At 41.5% G+C, this 18756-nt stretch overlaps 1 protein-coding gene across 1 annotated transcript in view; it reads left to right on the top strand.

Annotated features, from left to right (window-relative positions):
- TPH2 (tryptophan hydroxylase 2) overlaps positions 1-18756 on the top strand; it is a 101297-nt gene that overhangs the window by 47537 nt on the left and 35004 nt on the right. Inside the window, exon 8 of the mRNA XM_089921046.1 lies at positions 4099-4225. Coding sequence (XP_089777172.1) covers positions 4099-4225 — 127 coding nt within the window. The remainder of the gene's footprint in view (positions 1-4098; positions 4226-18756) is intronic.

Consider the following 18756-nt stretch of genomic DNA (forward strand, 5'->3'; position numbering starts at 1 on the left):
AACCCAGCTTCCAAGTCCTTTGGTCTCAAAGAAACTAAAAAAAATGTCAACTTTTCAAAGTTAATAGATTGCTTTAATTAGCAACGTTAAACATCTTTCTTTGTTGTCTGAAGAGTTTCCAGGGACTTCAATTTCCTTTGTCTATACCACGTGTCTTAGCCAAAGACACTGGGATGAGAACAACCCAGTGTTTATTTCTGAGAATGTTCCACCAAAGTCACAAACGATAATAACGTTATTTATGGTCTTGAAATATAGGTGCTTGAGCCTTGACTCAGTGAGAAGTGGGGTTCCTGTAGGAACCGCATCTCTACTTGCTCAGAGATCTGAACAGCAGTTCCTTCTTAGGGTCTCTACGTGGAGACAGAGCGGAGAAGAAGGTACAAAGTAGCGCAATCATTTCTACTTAGAACAGGGCAAAGGCATCCCGAGCATTCCATTAGTAATTCTGTTAGAATTCTTGCTTCAGGCTTTCATTCTTAATGAAACAATATAACTTATTCTGCTGTGTTGTATGATTTTTTTCTTTCAAATTTATAATTTCTCTTCTGTGTATGGTTGGATTACCTTGTAATGCTTTTAAAGGTTCTTTAGTTGGCTGTGGGTTATAGGTTTCTGATAATTACACCTTAACTTAAATTTCAGGTGATAGCTCCTTTTCTACCACAAAGAATTGACTCCAAGTCTTTGGATCTCTCGTATTTTCCTCCTTCTTTCCTTTTTAACTGCCAACTTTTCGCTTTCCCTTCTACCTATAAGCCTTTGGACTCCATTGGTACTTAGGCAGGTAGAAGACTGTCTTCAAGTATTTAACAAGCTCAAGAGTAAACCCAGTTTTGCAACAAGAATCCACCACTGTAACCATGACCTGTCCCATTCTCACACTGGGAAGCACCCAGCGCTGTGCCTGGCCCATCGGAAGCATTCAATACTTCTTGGCCACAATAGTTGTTCTTTTAGCTACTGTTTAATTTATTTATTCATACCATGAGCTAATACTCACCATCTTTAGTATTTCCCTGGAGTTTGACATCTGGTCTAATTTTGAAATTATTGTTGTCATATTTTCTGCCTGGTTCAGTAGGAGTGTTTTAGTACTTACATCATAAGCTACAATGGGGGTACTCAGATTTATCCATGGTGGGCCTCTCAATTCCAACATTGGTGCAGACTGCATGGCCTTTAAAAAACTGATCACAGGAGCGAGTCTACAGGGTCCACTCTCAGCACAGAAGTATGCTGAATCAAACACCTTTAACTGATCTCTAACTGAGTCAAGTGCATGTGGAGGAGTAACTTGCTACCTAGTGAGCTTTCCTTACCACCTTTCGTTGTTCCTCAGTACGTATGTATGTTTGTATGATGTAATTTTAGTGGCATTAAATTTGGGCAGCTCAAAATTACATAATCACATTTAGCTTTAGTTTTAAGTACTAGTTGCTTGAAGCCTGTTCAGGGTGTTCCGAGCATCGTCTGTTACGACAGAGGGTCTCCACCCTGCCTGTGTCTTATACCTGCTCAGGCCTGTCCCAGAGAGTCTGACTGCATTGCTCTTCTGTAGCGCCCAGTCATTGTTTTTTTTTGTTTGTTTGTTTGTTTGTTTTTGCGGTACGCGGGCCTCTCACTGTTGTGGCCTCTCCTGTTGCAGAGCACAGGCTCCGGACTTGCAGGCTCAGCGGCCATGGCTCACGGGCCCAGCCGCTCCGCGGCACACGGGATCCCCCCGGACTGGGGCACAAACCCACGTCCCCCGCGTCGGCAGGCGGACCCCCAACCACTGTGCCACCAGGGAAGCCCCATTGGTATTTTTAAAATGGCTCCTCGGGTAATCTGGAGGGTTGAGGACTGAGTGGCAGGAAAAGAGACTTAGGACACACTGGCTACATTTTTACCTGTGCTAACCAGCTTGGTTAAATGTTCTCCACAACTGAAGCTGTGCCCCGCCCAGCCCTTCTCGTTTACTCCACCTTGTAAGTTAATAGAACAGAAGGAGCACAGCTTTGAGTCAGAGGAATTTGATTTCAAATCTTGTCTCTGTCTCTTATTAACAGTGTGTCCTTGGAAAAAAAATGCTTAAATTTACTGAATGTTAGTTTCCCCATTTGTCAAATGGGAATAATAAGACTTCTTTGTAAGTGAAGATGAAATTACTAATGGGATATGAAAACATTTAGCCCAGTACACAGCACATAATAGGAACTCAGTATATGTTAGCTTTCTTTTTTAATAAATTTATTTATTTATTTATTTTTGGCTGCGTTGGGTCTTCGTTGCTGTGCACGGGTCTTCTCTAGTTGCAGCGAGCGGTGGCTTCTCTTGTTGCGGAGCACGGGCTCTATGCACGCAGGCTTCAGTAGCTGTGGCTCGAAGGCTCTAGAGCGCAGGCTCAGTAGTTGTGGCGCACAGGCTTAGTTGCTCCGTGGCACATGGGATCTTCTTGGACCAGGGCTTGAACCCATGTCCCCTGCATTGGCAGGTGGATTCTTAACCACTGCGCCACCAGGGAAGGCACTATGTTAGCTTTCTTTTTTTCCTCCTTCTGTCTTTAATTTCTTCATAGGTAAAATGAAGGGCTCTGATAACATTTAAATTCTCCTTATGCCCTAAAATCCAATGAGTCTGATTCACCACCTTAAGGAGTGTGACTGGAGAGTAACCACCACATATGCTTTTCCACAAATTCAATTTCTGTACGAAAAGGAGGCTGTTGGCACACAGTTGATAGAGAATGAATTTGGAGTTTCTTTCAGTATCATGTCCACGTATTCATTTGGCTGCTTTTTCAACCTGATGTGTCTGGGAAGTGGCTGGCCAGGGTTGGGCATGTGGTTTGAGCTGTGGGAACAGAACTTTTTGACCAAGTAATGCCATATGTCTTATGTTGGCACCCATCGTCTGCCTTTGACCACCATTCCCTTGCTTCAGCCTCATGACCATCCAACTTACTTTATACTTGTGATATTGGTGGTAGTACCTGGCATTTATGTTATAGCATCTATTTGAAGTGATACACTTATGAGGAACTCAGGTGAAATTAGGAAACATCTTTCAGTTACTACCTGGCTCATTAGTTTTTGTCAAGAAAATAAAATATTGTTGCCTTTTGATTCATTTCCAGTCATATATTCCAGGATAGCTTGGTATCAGGAAACGGTTTGTGATTCATGGCAATGACTCAGGAAGGCATCCGCCTTGCTTCATTGTGACACATACCTGCCTTTGCCTGGTCTCTGGCTCCAAGTGAAAGCACAGGCAAATGAGAGAGGATGTAAATTTCTATTATTACCTAGTCCAGGCTAGTCAAAGCAGGGGACTGGGAGGGTCTTCCAGTGGGAAGGCTCAAAAGAGTTGCTTGTGTTATAGACAGATAAATGGTCCACGGGAAAAGACATCTGTTGATGACAATAGGATCTTCTGCTGTTTCCCAGTGCCCTGCAAAGTGTAACATGGGATGCAGTGTAACTTAAGGGTTGAGAACAAGAGTTTAGAAATCACGATAAGCTGGATTCAAGTTTTGGCTTTATCATTATCTGTAGCAAGAATTGGCAAACTTTTTCAGTAAAGGTCCAGCTAGTAAATGTTTTAGGCTTTGTGGGCCATATGGTCTCAGTCACAACTACTCAGCTCTGCCGTTTTAGGCAAAAGGAGCCATAGACAATACATTAATGAATGGGCATGGCTGTGTTCCAATAAAACTTTATTTACAGAAACAGGCAGTAGGCCAGATTTGACCTGCAGCTGTAGTTTGCACACCCCTGGTCTATAGACTATTGCACCAATAAGTTACTTTAATTCAAGTTTCTCTTGAGTATTCAAAGAGACAGTGCATGTAATAAAACACTTAACACATGTTTGGCATATGATACGCTCTTGAAAATAGTAGTCACTGTTATTTTGTTAGCATATTATATATCACATAATTTAAGATGCCATGGTTGTAAGATGTATCTGGATTTCAGAGTTGATAAAAAATCTTAGGATTGGTGAAATTTGGTAACATTAATTACAGTAGCAAAGTTATAATTAGAATTTTAGGACTTGTTCTGCCAGTGATAGCTTAACTTGTCTAACATTTCTCTGTGATGTTTTTCTTTTCAGAGACACATGTCACGAACTCCTGGGACATGTCCCTCTACTTGCGGATCCTAAGTTTGCTCAATTTTCACAAGAAATAGGCCTGGCATCTCTGGGAGCATCAGATGAAGACGTTCAGAAACTAGCCACAGTGAGTTCATTTTCAACCTAAAAACCGATTCTGTTTATGTCCATTCATAAGGTAAAGAAAGTTTTAGAGTTACTGACTATGAGTAATAAGGCAAACACTCTGGAGAGGGCATGGCGTCTTTACTCTTCCCCATGTGTGTTCCTTTGAAGCGCAATGTGTTCTTGGCCTATTAACTGTCAAAATCTTTGTATTTTATCCTTCTCATTCAGGGATTGGCTAGACTGTAAATATTTGAGGCTTGCAGGTCATGAGGTCTCTGTCATAACTACTTAGCTCAGCCAGTGTGGTGTAAAAGCAGCCACAGACAGTACATAAATGAATAAATGTGGCTGTGTTCTGATAAAACTTTATTTGTAAAAGCTGGCAGTGGGCCAGATTTGGCCTGTGTGCTGCAATTTGCCAACTCTTGTTCTAGTTCAGTGTTTATTTCCTAGAAACATTTGTAATAATGAAAATTATGCATTTATGGTAAAGTAGAGGTTGTACTTGGGATTATTTCTGATTAGTCAGTATGGGTTTGGTCAGACACAATTTGAGCCAGCAATAAGCAGCTCATGCTAAACAATTATTATAAGTGCAAAGCCAGAAAAAGAGTTAATAGTTACTATGGTCTCAGCAAGGTTCTTCTCAAAACAATCAGTATGAGAGGAAAGGTATAATGTTGGCGGCTACCTTTAAGCTGCTGAAGAGCCAGCTCTAGCAAGCTCATATGCCACATCCTAGCCCCATTTCAAGCAGCCCGGAGTAAGAAAGAGCAGGTTTAGCAAGCTCACTTACCTACAGGGTCCAGTCTGTTAGCCTTAATGAGCAAAGGTACTGGAGGAAGAAAATATAGGATCCCAAATTGTGTGTATTTGACACAGACACACATTGATGGCGTATTAGGCATGTAGGAATATTCTTCACTCCCGCCAAGAAACAACTGTTCTCCTAGATTTCTTAAGATGCAAAGCCCTTTCAGTATACCTTTGGTTTCCTAATTTTGATAGAGATACAGGAACTGAGAAATATTTTTCTACCAAAAGAGAAATAGCAGTGCAAAAGCCATGCTGTTGGCGTCAGTGTGGGGATGAGCAGGGTTGAGTGGGGACTGCGGTGGACTCAGGAGAGCATGCCTCTTCTACAGCACGAGGCTGCCAGATGGGAATGTGGGCCTTTGTGTGGCTGGATCTCCAAAATTTTGAGAGAGGCTGGAAATCTAGATTTCTAAGCGAAATTTAATGATTTAAAAATGTTGGCTCTTGGGCTTCCCTGGTGGCGCAGTGGTTGAGGGTCCACCTGCCGATGCAGGGGACACGGGTTCGTGCCCCGGTCCGGGAGGATCCCACATGCCGCGGAACAACTAGGCCCGTGAGCCATGGCCGCTGAGCCTGCGTGTCCGGAGCCTGTGCTCCGCAGCGGGAGAGGCTGCAGCGGTGAGAGGCCCACGTACTGCAAGAAAAAAAAAAAAAATGTTGGCTCTTAAAAAGAAATCTGTCATTACAAGCTGAGGAAAATATATTTGTAGACTGAATTAGGAGCTAGGCTTCCAATTTGTAACCTGTACTCCAGGGATTGTATCTCACATATATTGGCTATTACTGCGTAACAAGTAATTCCAAAATTTAGTGGCTTAAAACAATAAACATTTATTATCTCATGGTTTCTGTGTTCGGAGATTTGGGAGTAGCTTAGCTGAGTGGTTTTGGCTTAGGGACTTTCCTGTTGTTGGTGTTAAGATGTGGGCTGGGCCCATAGATGTCTTCAGGTTTGGGAAAGTTCTCCCAAGATGGCTCGGTCACCTGGCTGTTGGCAACAGGCTTCCTTCAGAAGAGAGAGAGACAGAGACAGAGACAGAGACAGAGAGAAAGAAAGAGAAGGGAAGAGACAGGCAGACAGAGATAGTTACTGAGGGAGGAAGTTGTAATGCCTTTTGTGGCTTGATCATATGCTGATCACATCAGCCACGTTTTATTCATTAGAAGGGACTCACTTCAGCCCATACTCTAGGGGAGGAGAATTCGTCTCCACTGTTCGGAGAAAGGAGCATCAAAATATTTGTAGATATATTTTAAAACCACCACAACATGAGTCCTGTTATTTAATTCTCAAACCTAAGCTCCGGCTTTAGACTCCACATTTTGGAACTTTTCTGTGCCTTTCCAATTTCTCTTGAAATGTTCTGGTTTCAGCCTTTGATCCCTGCAGTTTATACTCTTGATCAGAGATGAATGTTTTGCTTACTAGTCTTATTCTGAACAGCTACAAACTGGGATTCAACCCTGCCAGGCTGTGTGTGTGTGTGTGTGTGTGCGTGCGCATGCCCATGTGTCCAAAGAGAGGAGAAGGAATGAGGTAGAACTTCATGGATGTGAATGTAGGTAGATCCTAGTGAGTGATCTAATTTCTTTCTTAGAAAGAAAGCAGTTTTATTGTCCCTTTCATTAAATGATGATTGATTAATTGCATCATTCAAACTAACATTTATAAAGAATATGACAGGGTCCTCACTTTTCAAAAATTCATAGTCTATATAGATAAAACTAAGATTTGTCAGAGGAGAGGAACTTTGTGCTGAGTCTTGAAAGATGAGAAAAAGCCAGCCAAGTGGTGAAGGAGGAAAGGAAGAGTAGAGGGACAGTTTCATTTAGAATAAGAAATCTTTCTGGTTTGGGGGCTACACAGGGAATGCCAGTTCACCAGTTTAGAGGGCAATGCTGAAGCCAAGGATTGCCTTTTGTGTTCATTTTCTATCATTACAATGAACAAATTACTCCTGACTTAAAACAATATAAATCTGTTACAGTTTCATAAAGTTACAAGTCTGACACACTTCTCACTGGGCTAAGATTAAGGTGTCAGCAGGACTGTGTTCCTCTCTGGAAGCTCTGGGGGAGAATCTATTTCCTTGCTTTTTCCAGCTGCTAAGGGCTGCCTGCATTCCTTGGCTTGTGGCCCCCTTCCTCCATCTTCAGAACAGTAATGCTGCATCTCTCTGACCATCCTACCATTGTCACATCTGTCTCTCTCTCTCACTGACCATTGTTTTTTTTTTTTTGCGGTACGCGGGCCTCTCACTATTGTGGCCTCTCCCGTTGCGGAGCACAGGCTCCGGACGCGCAGGCTCAGCGGCCATGGCTCACGGGCCTAGCCGCTCCACGGCATGTGGGATCCTCCCGGACCGGGGCACGAACCCGTGTCCCCTGCATCGGCAGGCAGACTCTCAACCACTGCGCCACCAGGGCAGCCCCTGACCGTTGCTTTTAAGGACTGATGTGGGGTCTACCTGGATAATTCAAAGGTATTCATTCAAAGTCCATGTCTGCAAAGGTGACATATTCACAAGTTCTGGAGATTAAGACATGGATATCTTTGGGGAGCCATTATTGTTTCTATTTTTACACTTGCAAGATAAAACTAATAATTGAACCTTGAAACCTGTTTTACTAGGGCCAGTGAATTTGGAGAATGAGTAAGTTTTCTTTTGGAATTTATATTCTTTAGTATGGTTCCAACACCCCTGGCCATGGACTGCCCTAGCCCCAGTAGCCAAAACCACTTCCATCTATTAGAGATCATTAATCTTGTTTCTCTCACTTTCTTTTGTCCTCTTTTTCAGTTGTTCTTTGCCTAGAATGTACCTGCTTTTCTGTAGAAGCCAGTTCAAGTCAACAGATATTCTTTAAGTGGCTAAAGAATCCTAGGTACCATGAGGTAGGAATAGGGAAAAGACAAAGAAGTTGTACTTACTTCAAAGAACTCACGATCTAGTACACAAAAATACAGAAAACCCAGAGTCAGTGTTAACTTTTATTTACGTACATAAGCAGATATGTAGGAGAAGTGGATTTAAGGTCAGTCTTCTAAGTGTGTGTGAATTCTGAGTTCATTGTTGGAGACTGGGGCTCAGAATCGGGCAGGGACCAGCAGAGAGGTTCTTCTCTGTATAGAAATAATTGGTGACAGGTTAGGGAGGATCGAGGGTCTCCCAAGGGAGCCAACATGTCTGGAACCTCATAGTAGCTTTGACTTTAAGTCTTTTGAAAGTTTATACCAAAGAGAGTATAAACTTTCAAAAGACTGAAAAGATTTTGAGTCTCTTCTAAATGCAGTGGAGAAGTTCAGGCTGGGGGTGGTGCCTCACCAAGGTCTTGCCTGATCTGCTCATTTCTCTTTTCCTGATGTTGCATGTTGCCCCTACCTCAGCTCTCTTTGATTTTCTGTCTCTCACAAGCCTTGCAGGTCCAATATTTTCCAATGTTATAGACTGCCCACTTACTTGGAAAAGCGTTTTGCAGACCAAAGAGAAATTTGGAAAGCTTTTTCCATGTGATGGGGAGAATATGGAGGAAGATGGGCTCAGTGTGAGGAAGCTAGGGAGGTTTTTCTCTGAAATGATACTGTAACTGCCATTGACTTCTAGAACCACGTCCCAGTCCTCAGTTAAAAACAAAGTGAATAGAAAACTGCTGGAAGTTGGTTTTAAAAGAAAACACAGGGCTTCCCTGGTGGCGCAGTGGTTGAGAGTCCGCCTGCCGATGCAGGGGACATGGGTTCATGCCCCGGTCCGGGAAGATCCCACATGCCACGGAGCGGCTGGGCCCGTGAGCCATGGCTGCTGAGCCTGCGCATCCGGAGCCTGTGCTCCGCGAAGGGAGAGGCCACAACAGTGAGAGGCCCGCGTACCGCAAAAAAAAAAAAAAAAAAAAGAAAACACAGATTCCAGCCAGGCAGTTTCACAGTAAACCCAGGAATAAATAACCTACTGGATGGCATGCATATTAAGGACTGTCAAACCATATACTGAAGCTAGAAGACCAATTTAAGGACCCCATTGCAAGCACTAAGAGATTAAGAGATAAGCCCTCACTGGGAGGGGTAAAAAGGCCCAATCGTAGGGGAAGCGTGGTGGTTAGCGAGGCCTCTTGGCTGTCCAGATGAGAAATGGAGGTATTATTAGCTGATTTCCTCCAAGTTGTGTTCATTAAGTCCCCTGAAAAAGTACTTGAATAAAATGAGAGATGAGATGCACCAAAGGAGAAAAATCCATAGAGAGGACAAATGGAAAACCACAGAAATCACTATTTATGCAGAACAATGAGACAGCCCATATTATTCTTTTACTCTAGGTGAGATTTATATTATTAATGACTCTGTTTGTATAGTGCCTGCTTTTCCTTGTTTAGTGAATTTAAGCACTTTTGAAAAAGAAAGTCATGCCTGGTGAAAGTAGACACTTAATAACTTTCTGTGATGTGCTGTCAACCAATCCATCTAAGGCAGAAAACAGCCTCCCCCAAACATAATGGGCGCCGCCAAACTCTTGTCTTGTTCAAAGCTGCTTCTGAACTTCTGGGTCTGATTTCAGAGGGACTAGGTGATTGCCTATACCTACTGCCTCTTCTTGCTATATTTCTGCATGATATTTATTTTGACATTTTAATAATGCTCATTTTTGAGAATGAAGCTACCTCTGTTGTTTTATGTGGGCATGGTGCCTACTCCCTGAGAGCCGTTTAGATGAAACTCTTTTGTATCTGAAGAAATTGATGCTGCTGCTTGGTAACTGTATGTGAAATGCATTGTTATACATGTAAATAATTTGCCCTCTGGGGGATAATGAATAAGGCCGCTGGATTTGGCAGCTGCACCCTTTTCATACTCATCATAGCTGTCCAGGTTCTGTGCATGATAGATCTGCAAAAAGATGCCCCAAAAGGGTTGCACAGCGCGTGCTGTAATTTTCAGACCAGCCATTTCCCACTGTAGTACTGGCTTACGTGGATTTAATAGATTAGTGTCTTCTTTAAGGACGGTAATCGTAAGTGCCTTCAGGGGCCAGACAGGTAGCCAGTATGTGTGAAATAGCCTGATAGAAGATAACAAGGAGTACTGGAGCCTGTGGAGAACTAGAGAATACACATTACATTACACCTAAAGGCCTTCAAATTCAAAAGTGAAAATAAAACAAAATGTTCTTTGGCTGCAAATCATGTTTGCAAGCTGAACCAGAACTCTAGGCTCTCAGTTGCCAGCCCTTGTATTTAAAGTTAGACTATACATTATACTATACCATGCTGAGTGACCAGCCCATGCTAGATTCATCTTTATATCATATCGGAGGTTCTCAATGACTGCTTACTGGACAACTGACTATTTTTCCCAAGAAAGGACGGCTATTACCATCTTCATTAGAAATAAGTATCTTATTGCTATCGAGAGGTGACTGATTTTGAATTACAGCTTTAAACAGTCACAGGCATGACTGTCATACATGTATGCTGAGCATGTGTCAAAGATTTATTTAACTCAGTCATGAGGGAAAAGCAAGATGGTAAATGTAGCTCCAAGAAGAATTTGAGAGACAGACCATCCAGTCACTGGAAGAAAGAATCCTGGAACAAGGTGCAAAATGTTTTATGTTCTACAGGGCAAAGAACTGTAACCTTGAAGTTATCTTTTCTACCAGGCAAAAATCATTTACATGTCTAGTGGACAAAAATAACTTGCAATTTATCAGTCTTCATAAGATTAACAGCATCTGGGCCTCAATCAATATAAATAGGAAGTCAGACAAAGGGTATATTCCCTAGACCAGTGTTCTTCAAATGGTAATGTGTATAAAATAACCTAGGGATCTTGTTACGAGTCAGATTCTGGCCAAGTAGGTCTGGAATGGGGCCTGAGATCTGGCATTTCTGATAAGATCCCAGGTAAAGCTAATGCTCCTTGTTCAAGAGAAGTGGGTGACCGTTACAGTTGCACCTGTTAGACAATGCTTGAGTATGTCTTTCAAAAGGCATGTGGGGCTTCCCTGGTGGCGCAGTGTTTGAGAGTCTGCCTGCCGATGCAGGGGACACGGGTTCGTGCCCCGGTCCGGGAAGATCCCATATGCCGCGGAGCGGCTGGGCCCGTGAGCCATGGCCGCTGAGCCTGCACGTCTGGAGCCTGTGCTCCGCAATGGGAGAGGCCACAACAGTGAGAGGCCCGCGTACCGCAAAAAAAAAAAAAAAAAAAAAAAAAGGCATGTGGTAAGCTTTTAGCTTTATTTCCATATTCAATACTTTTGCTAAAAACTAAGCTAATAGGGTATTGCCAGGTAAATATTGTGCGGTGGGACATGAGTTTATTTAGGACTTATCCTGGGCCTGAAAATGGACCCTTGTATCTCTGAGTGCCATGTCACTGCTTCCATTTTGTGTATCTGCTCTCACACTTTCCCGCCACCTGCTATTTTGCCATATGACTTATATCATTCAATTTTACAGGAATGCACAAACAGAAACTTGCTGATCAGGTAAATTTAGGAACTAGTCCTAGAAAATTATTGATTTCTCTTTCCCCACATGTTAGGAAATGTAAAGGGACGCCTTTCACCAAACACTGTGTGCCATCCTATGATGCAGATGGCTTCAATTCAGTCTATTCACTTGTCACATCATAAAGGCATTTGAAACAGACAAAGCTGTGCATCATTTGTTGGAGAAAGCAATCAGTAGGAATACACCACAGATGTTTCCCAAGCAGAGTAAATCGGCCTCTGGCCCATTTGGAATTTTCCCTCTACAGAGAGTTTTAGGTTATCCATTCAGTTCTGTCAATCCCAAAACATGTTTACCTTCACTTCCTGATGAAGGGCTTCTGTCACTGGGTCTTGGTAAAGCTGATGAGCAAAGCATCTTGGCCGAGGGTAATGAAGGAGTAACCAGAATGTGTTACCAGAACATTAGTCACATGAAATGTTACAATGAGTTTTATGCCAGAAGGGATCAATGGGCAAATATATTTGGGAAAAACTGGGTTAAGTGAAGTAAACAGCTTTGTTTTCAAAGTATAGGATTTTCAAGCCCTTTAATAAGATAATGTGCAGAGCGAATCGTATTAAGTGGTAAAAATTTTATTTTTACAAACTGACCATGTTCCCTCCATTTTAAGATGCCATTAAATTAATAGTTCTTTTTTAAAGGGGAAAAAGATTCAACTAGCAAAATTTTTTGACATTGTTTGTGAGAAGCTCCATTTTAGAAACGTTAAAATGTGAACTTGAAAATTAAGAAAGTATGTTTTATGGTCGCTGAAGTCTCTTTTTATGGAAGACATATTAACATCCCAAGCTATTAATATTCCGAGGAGCACAGTTTAAGAGATACGAGTATAGAATGTTTTTTGAAAGGGTGAAATTCACTGTGAGCAGAGACCTGATCACCAGCTAATATTTTTGTAGGAAAGGGCTGTCAAAAAATTAGTAATATAGGGTCCTGTTTGTACTTTATCAAAGCAAAGAATTTATTAGTTCCAAGTAAAAAGTTTGCATTGTTTGGGGTTTTTGATGGCCATGAATCAAGTGTGTTTGAATTTCCAGGTATAACCAGGACTTTTTTCATGCTGAGAGCAGTAATGAAATATACAGTCAGCCTTAAACTAACAATTGACTATAATTCACATTAGAAGTATAACTGTAAAGGTAACCTTAGTTTATGAATTCCTAATTAATGTTTTCCTGTCTGTGGAGGACCTTAGCTTGTTTCCCGGTCTCTCATGACCTTGCCTACCTGGCTGGGGGTGGGGAACTTTCGGCTTTTAAGAGACTTATGCCCAGCTCTACTTCTTTCTGAAGATGGATGACATTCAAAATGACCATTTTAGGGCTTCCCTGGTGGCGCAGTGGTTGAGAGTCCGCCTGCCGATGCAGGGGACACGGGTTCGTGCCCCGGTCCGGGAGGATCCCACGTGCCGTGGAGCGGCTGGGCCCGTGAGCCATGGCTGCTGGGCCTGCGCGTCTGGAGCCTGTGCTCCGCAACGGGAGAGGCCACAACAGTGAGAGGCCCGCATACCACAAAAAAAAAAAAAAAAAAGACCATTTTAGTATCTCTACAGAAAGCTCAAAATAAGCCCCAGGCTTATTTATTCCATGTAGCGTCTTTGAACTAGTTCAGCTATTTGGACCATTTGAGACAAAGCTGACAAAAAGCTGGAAGGAATGCACTTTTATACATTCTTAATTGAGATGTTTGGGTGGATGGTGAGTTTGTGTGTTATTTGCAAGAGTAACTTAATTAAAAGTTAATAATATCTATTCCAACTCATTGCTTTCACTTTTATGTCTTCTGTGCATATAGAAAAGTGGTCTTGCCTTGCAAGGAGCCCTGTATTTCTTTAACTAGCCCCTTAGAACTTCACTTCTGTCCTTTGTCATTGTTTTCACTACCCCCTCCCTTGGTCTTTTTCTACCTGAGTGCTCCAAGGCCACACTTGCTTCTGACTATACTCTCGTTTGAGATCTTTGATATTGGAGCTAAGGGTATTTGGCTCTAGCTGTATGTTTCACTTACAGTATTCATCGTTGACATTACAGGTGTTTGTCATCTATTTATATTATGATGAGAATACCACCGTTATTTGGAATTAAAAAGTGAGCTCTCCATTGCTCACTATGTTTAGAAACAAATCTATTTGCAATCCGGAACAGGTGTACATTTTTTGCAGCTCACATCTTTCTTCATCATTTGTAACTGTATCCTGGGGGCCTCGGAGAGCTATCATACTACTGCAGACGATGGGAAAAAACCCGCAGCAACCTATTTTAGATATTTGGAAACTCATAAAAATAGAGCTGCTTTGGTAACTGTTCATTCTCTGTGTGCTAAGCTCTGTGCCCACTTGATTTTATCCTTACAGTAGCAAGTCAGCAGTTGGAGTCTCAGAACTTGATGAAGATGCTAGTAGGATGTTTTGATGGAGAGTATGGGGTATGTATGGTGTGGTGTGATGTGGTAGGAAGGGTCTGAACCTGAAGTGAGCCCAGCAGGGTTTGAGTGCCAGCTTTGTTTTTTTTCTAGCTTTATTGAGAGATAACTGACTTATTTAAGTTTAAGGTGTATAATATGTTCATTTGATATACTTATCTATTTTAGAATGACTACCACGATAGCGTTAGCTAACACTTGCATCACCTCATATAATTACCATTTCTTTTTTGGGGCGAGAACATTTAAGATCTACTCTTTCAGCAACTTTCAAGTATATAATACAGTGTTATTAGCTATTGTCAGCATGCTGTACGTTAGATCCCCAGAACTTATATATCTTTTAACTGGAGGTTTCTGTCCTTTGACCAATAGCTCCCCTTTCCCCCCAACCCCCATCTTCTGGTAACCGCCATTCTAATTTGTGTTTGTATGAGTTCAGCTTTTTTAATAAATTTATTTATTTATTTGTTTGTTTATTCATGGCTGCGTTGCGTCTTTGTTGCTGTGCACGGGTGTTCTCTAGTTGCAGCGAGCGGGGGCTTCTCACTGCGGTGGCTTCTCTTGTTGTGGAGCACGGGCTCTAGGCACGTGGGCTTCAATAGTTGCAGCACGCAGGCTCAGTAGCTGTGGCTCATGGGTTCTAGAGCGCAGGCTCAGTAGCTGTGGCACACGGGCTTAGTTGCTCCGTGGCCTGTGGGGTTTTCCCAGACCAGGGCTCGAACCCGTGTCCCCTGCATTGGCAGGCAGATTCTTAACCACTGCGCCACCAGGGAAGTCCGAGTTCAGCTTTTTTTAGATTCCACATATAAGTGATATCAAACAGTATTTGTCTTACTCTGTCTGACTTACTTTACTTAGTGTAATACCTTCAAGGTCTATCCGTGTTGTCGCAAATGGCAGGATTTCCTTCTTTCTCATGGCTGAATAATATTCCATATATATATATATATATATATATATATATATATATATATATACCAGGTTTTTATCCGTTCACCCACTGATGGACGCATAGGTTGTTTTCATATTTCAGCTATTTTGAATAATGCTGCAATAAACATGGGAGTGCAGATATCTCTTAGAAATAGTGTTTTCATTTCCTTTGGTTATATACCCAGAAGTAGAATTGTTGGATCATATGCTAGTTCTGTTTTCAAATGGTTTTTTTGTGTTTTTTTTTGTGGTACGCGGGCCTCTCACTGTTGTGGCCTCTCCCGTTGCGGAGCACAGGCTCCGGACGCGCAGGCTCAGCGGCCATGGCTCACGGGCCCAGCCGCTCTGCGGCATGTGGGATCCTCCCGGCCCGGGGCACGAACCCGTGTCCCCTGCATCGGCAGGCGGACTCTCAAACACTGCGCCACCAGGGAAGCCCTGTTTCAAGTTTTTGAGGAAACTCCATACTGTTTTCCTGAGTGGCTGCAATAATTTACACTCCCACCAATAGTGCACAAGTGTTCTCTTTTCTCTGCATCCTTGCCAACTCTTGTTGTCTCTTGTATTTTGATGATCTGAGTGCCAGCTTTGTTACTTCTTGATCTTGTACTCAGGGACAAATTACATTCCTTATTTGTGCTTCAAATGTCTTCTTTAAAATGGAGATGTTCTTCTACCACTTGATGCTGAGTGAGGAGCAAATGAGATGAAATACTTTTGTGATGTATGCTGTGCCATTATCATTCCCACGATCCCATCGATCTCACCATCACCCCTCAAATCCTAACTGCACTAAAGGCGTTATGTTGTTGATTAAATAATTTCCAAGTCATTTCAAGCCCCTAAATCCTCTGGATCCTCATCCAGAGCTAACTTCTTCCTGTGATTCAAAAGCCCTGACATTGAATCCTCCTTACTTTCTCTAATCAAAGATGGATTGCATTCTTCAAGCACAGAAGATTTGTGCAGTCATTTTAATTTCCATAAAGATGTACAAAAGAAGGAATTTTCTGGTTTAACTACAATAAATTAGGTTTTCAAAATCTTAGACTTGTATTAACAGAAATATCTGTGGTGTAATTCCATTTCTAGCAGAAGCAGAGAGAGATGGTTGAAATATTTTTTATGAAGAAGAATAGCTGAGGTAATGTTATATCGAACTATAGCAATTTAATTACCGCATTCCACAAATGTAGTTTTCAAATAAAGGAGTCGAAAGGATTTCCAAAGCTATTCTTCTGAACTGTGATATAACAACCCAGAACACATTTAGTAGATGTAAAATGCATTACTGTACATTATGAGCCACAATGAATGAAAGAATAATAAGAAAAGCGACATGAGATTGAACACACAGTGATTAAAAATCTCTTTGCTCCCTTTGTAGAAATATTGTAATTTGCTTAGAATTTCATGTATTTGTCACTGTAAGGATGGGCATTTCTGGAATATTTCTGATGGGTGGATATCATACTGGGGAAAGGTCTCCCGGAAAATGGAAATGCTCTCATTTGAGGGTTTCGGTACAGACTAGGTGTAAATAAGAAATGTTGGGGGGGTGGGGAGAATACATCACCTCAGGCCCTCATCATTCTTTTCAGAGTCTGAAAGTCTGTCCTTTATAGTGTCCATATAAAATCATGAAAGTTGTTAAGAGAGTAAATCCTAAGAATTCTCACCACAAGGAAACACATTTTTTTTTTTTGCTTTTTCTTTTTTAATTGTATCTATATGAGATGATAGATGTTAACTAAACTTCTTGCGGTTATCGTTTCACAGTATATGTAAGTCAAACCATTATGCTGTACACCTTAAATTTATACAGTGAAGTGTGTCGATTATACCTCAATAAAACTGGAAAAAAAACTATTCCCTTAGCAATGAAGAGACGGCAGGGTGAATTAGGGACTCTTTTACTGAGAAGTCTTTACAAATCTTTACAAAAACCTTCGTTTCTCTTCCTTATTACAAAAATGACACATATTCATTGTAGAAAATTTTTAAAAATGGATAAGCAAGGAAAAGAGTATAAAGATCATTTGTAACATCACAGCAGAAATAACCAGTGTTAATATTTTGGTATAGAGCCTCCTAGTTTTTCTGAAAGGTCATTTTGCCACGTCAAATAAGAACTTAGTAAAGGGGAGTCTTGGCTTTGGAAAAAGAAGCAGCAAGATGTTCATCCATTTATCAAACACTTGTGCTGTCAGGAGGGACTTTATCTTTTACACCAACAGAAGAAAGAATAAATTGGAAGTACTCTAGAAATATGGGGTTTATGACTTTTCACTCAGCTAAGTTGCAAAGTGTTTTAGTGAACATCAGATGTAGCTAACGAGTTTTGTTTGCTTTTCCTTTTATTGTTTTGAGAAAAACGTTAGCACATAGCACTTTTTAAAATTAAAATTTGGTTTTCATATACATTTTAATCTTCAGTCTTCAAATTTTGCATTTTTCTTGTCCCCATTAGTGAGTGCTACTTTTGTCTAATGAATATTCACCCCTCTTACTGTTCTTTTTTTGGGTAAGATCATGAACATCCTTCCCCATAGTACTTGATCTCAGATAATCATACAGGTAGGGAGGAAAAGGGAGAGCTGGAATGAAATAGAGTGAACCCTCCTATATATGACGACACTAGGTGGTTTTCCTTGAGCCTGTGCACTTTAGGGACTTGCTAGCGAGGCAGTATAGTGTAGTAGGTATTCAGAGTGCAGGCTTTAGAGTCAAATTACGTGGCTTCACATCCAGCTGTATCACTTACTGGCTGGGTAACCTTGGATAAGTTAGTTAACCTCTCTGTGCCTTAGTTTCTTCATCTTTAAAATGAGAAAAATAAGATACCAAGTCTTGTAGCGCTATTGGGGATTAATGAAATAATGCATTGTAAAGCTGCTTAGCACAGAGGTGTGTTCAATAAATGTGAGCTAGTGTATTTGACATGATCGCACTCATAGGCATCGAGGTGGCCACGTCAGTAAGACTCAAGTGCAGGAAAGGTCCCTGGAGGGTATTTCTACTCTTCGGGTGACACTGGTTAATTTTGTAACTTTCAACAACTCAGGTTTTCCCTTCTGAAATGCAGACTCTGCAGTTTATATTACAAAGGGGTTTTAGATGGAGCCAGCATGCTGCTTTGCAATGTAAAGTGTTTTAACCGTAAATAATAAAGGCAAGGCCTCATCTAAATGATGTCAAGCTTCTGCCTGGAGATGGAGGAGGCCTCCCCTGAGTTAATAGCATACCTCCCCTGAGTGAACATAGAGAAAGGCAGGTTGCAGGAGACCGCCGGGGAGAACAAATGAATAAATATTGTTTGTGCCAGTGAGAGCACGTGAAATAGGAATTCCTGACTAAACTTTTCAAGCAGATCAGGAGTGATGCTGTTCATTGGTACATGCAGCACTCCCTGAATAACTCAAGAAAGCCATAAATTTGGGGTTTCAAATCTTGGCTGCCCACTCCTTATGAGTTCAAGTTCCTGAGAATTTAAGACAGGTGTTTGCAGTTTGGCTCTAAGATGGCTGCATTAACACAAAAGTATGTAAGGAAGTTATTGGAAGAATTCCAGAAGATGTTGTTTGCTCTAGTTTTGAATGTGTCTCCATATTTATACACAGAGGTCCTAGGTTGGTGTCTAACTAGCAAGGCTTGAAAGTTCTCTGTAATAAAACAAGGGGAGATACCTTAAAATAACATACTTCAGAAACGTTTAAACGTTTAGCTCTCATAAACACTGTTTTTGCACTGTTCACCTTTTCTTCTCTCAAATCTAATTAAGAAGAGTTCTTCCAAGTCATGGCTATAACTGGCTAGAAAGGGGCATTGGACTCTGCTTCTTTGCACAGATGTTTAGCAAAGGCATGACCT

Source organism: Delphinapterus leucas, chromosome 11 (assembly GCF_059928025.1).
Source record: "Delphinapterus leucas isolate spDelLeu-1000000601 "Yukka" chromosome 11, BTC_Dleu_Yukka2, whole genome shotgun sequence".
NCBI classification, from domain to species: Eukaryota; Metazoa; Chordata; class Mammalia; order Artiodactyla; family Monodontidae; genus Delphinapterus; species Delphinapterus leucas.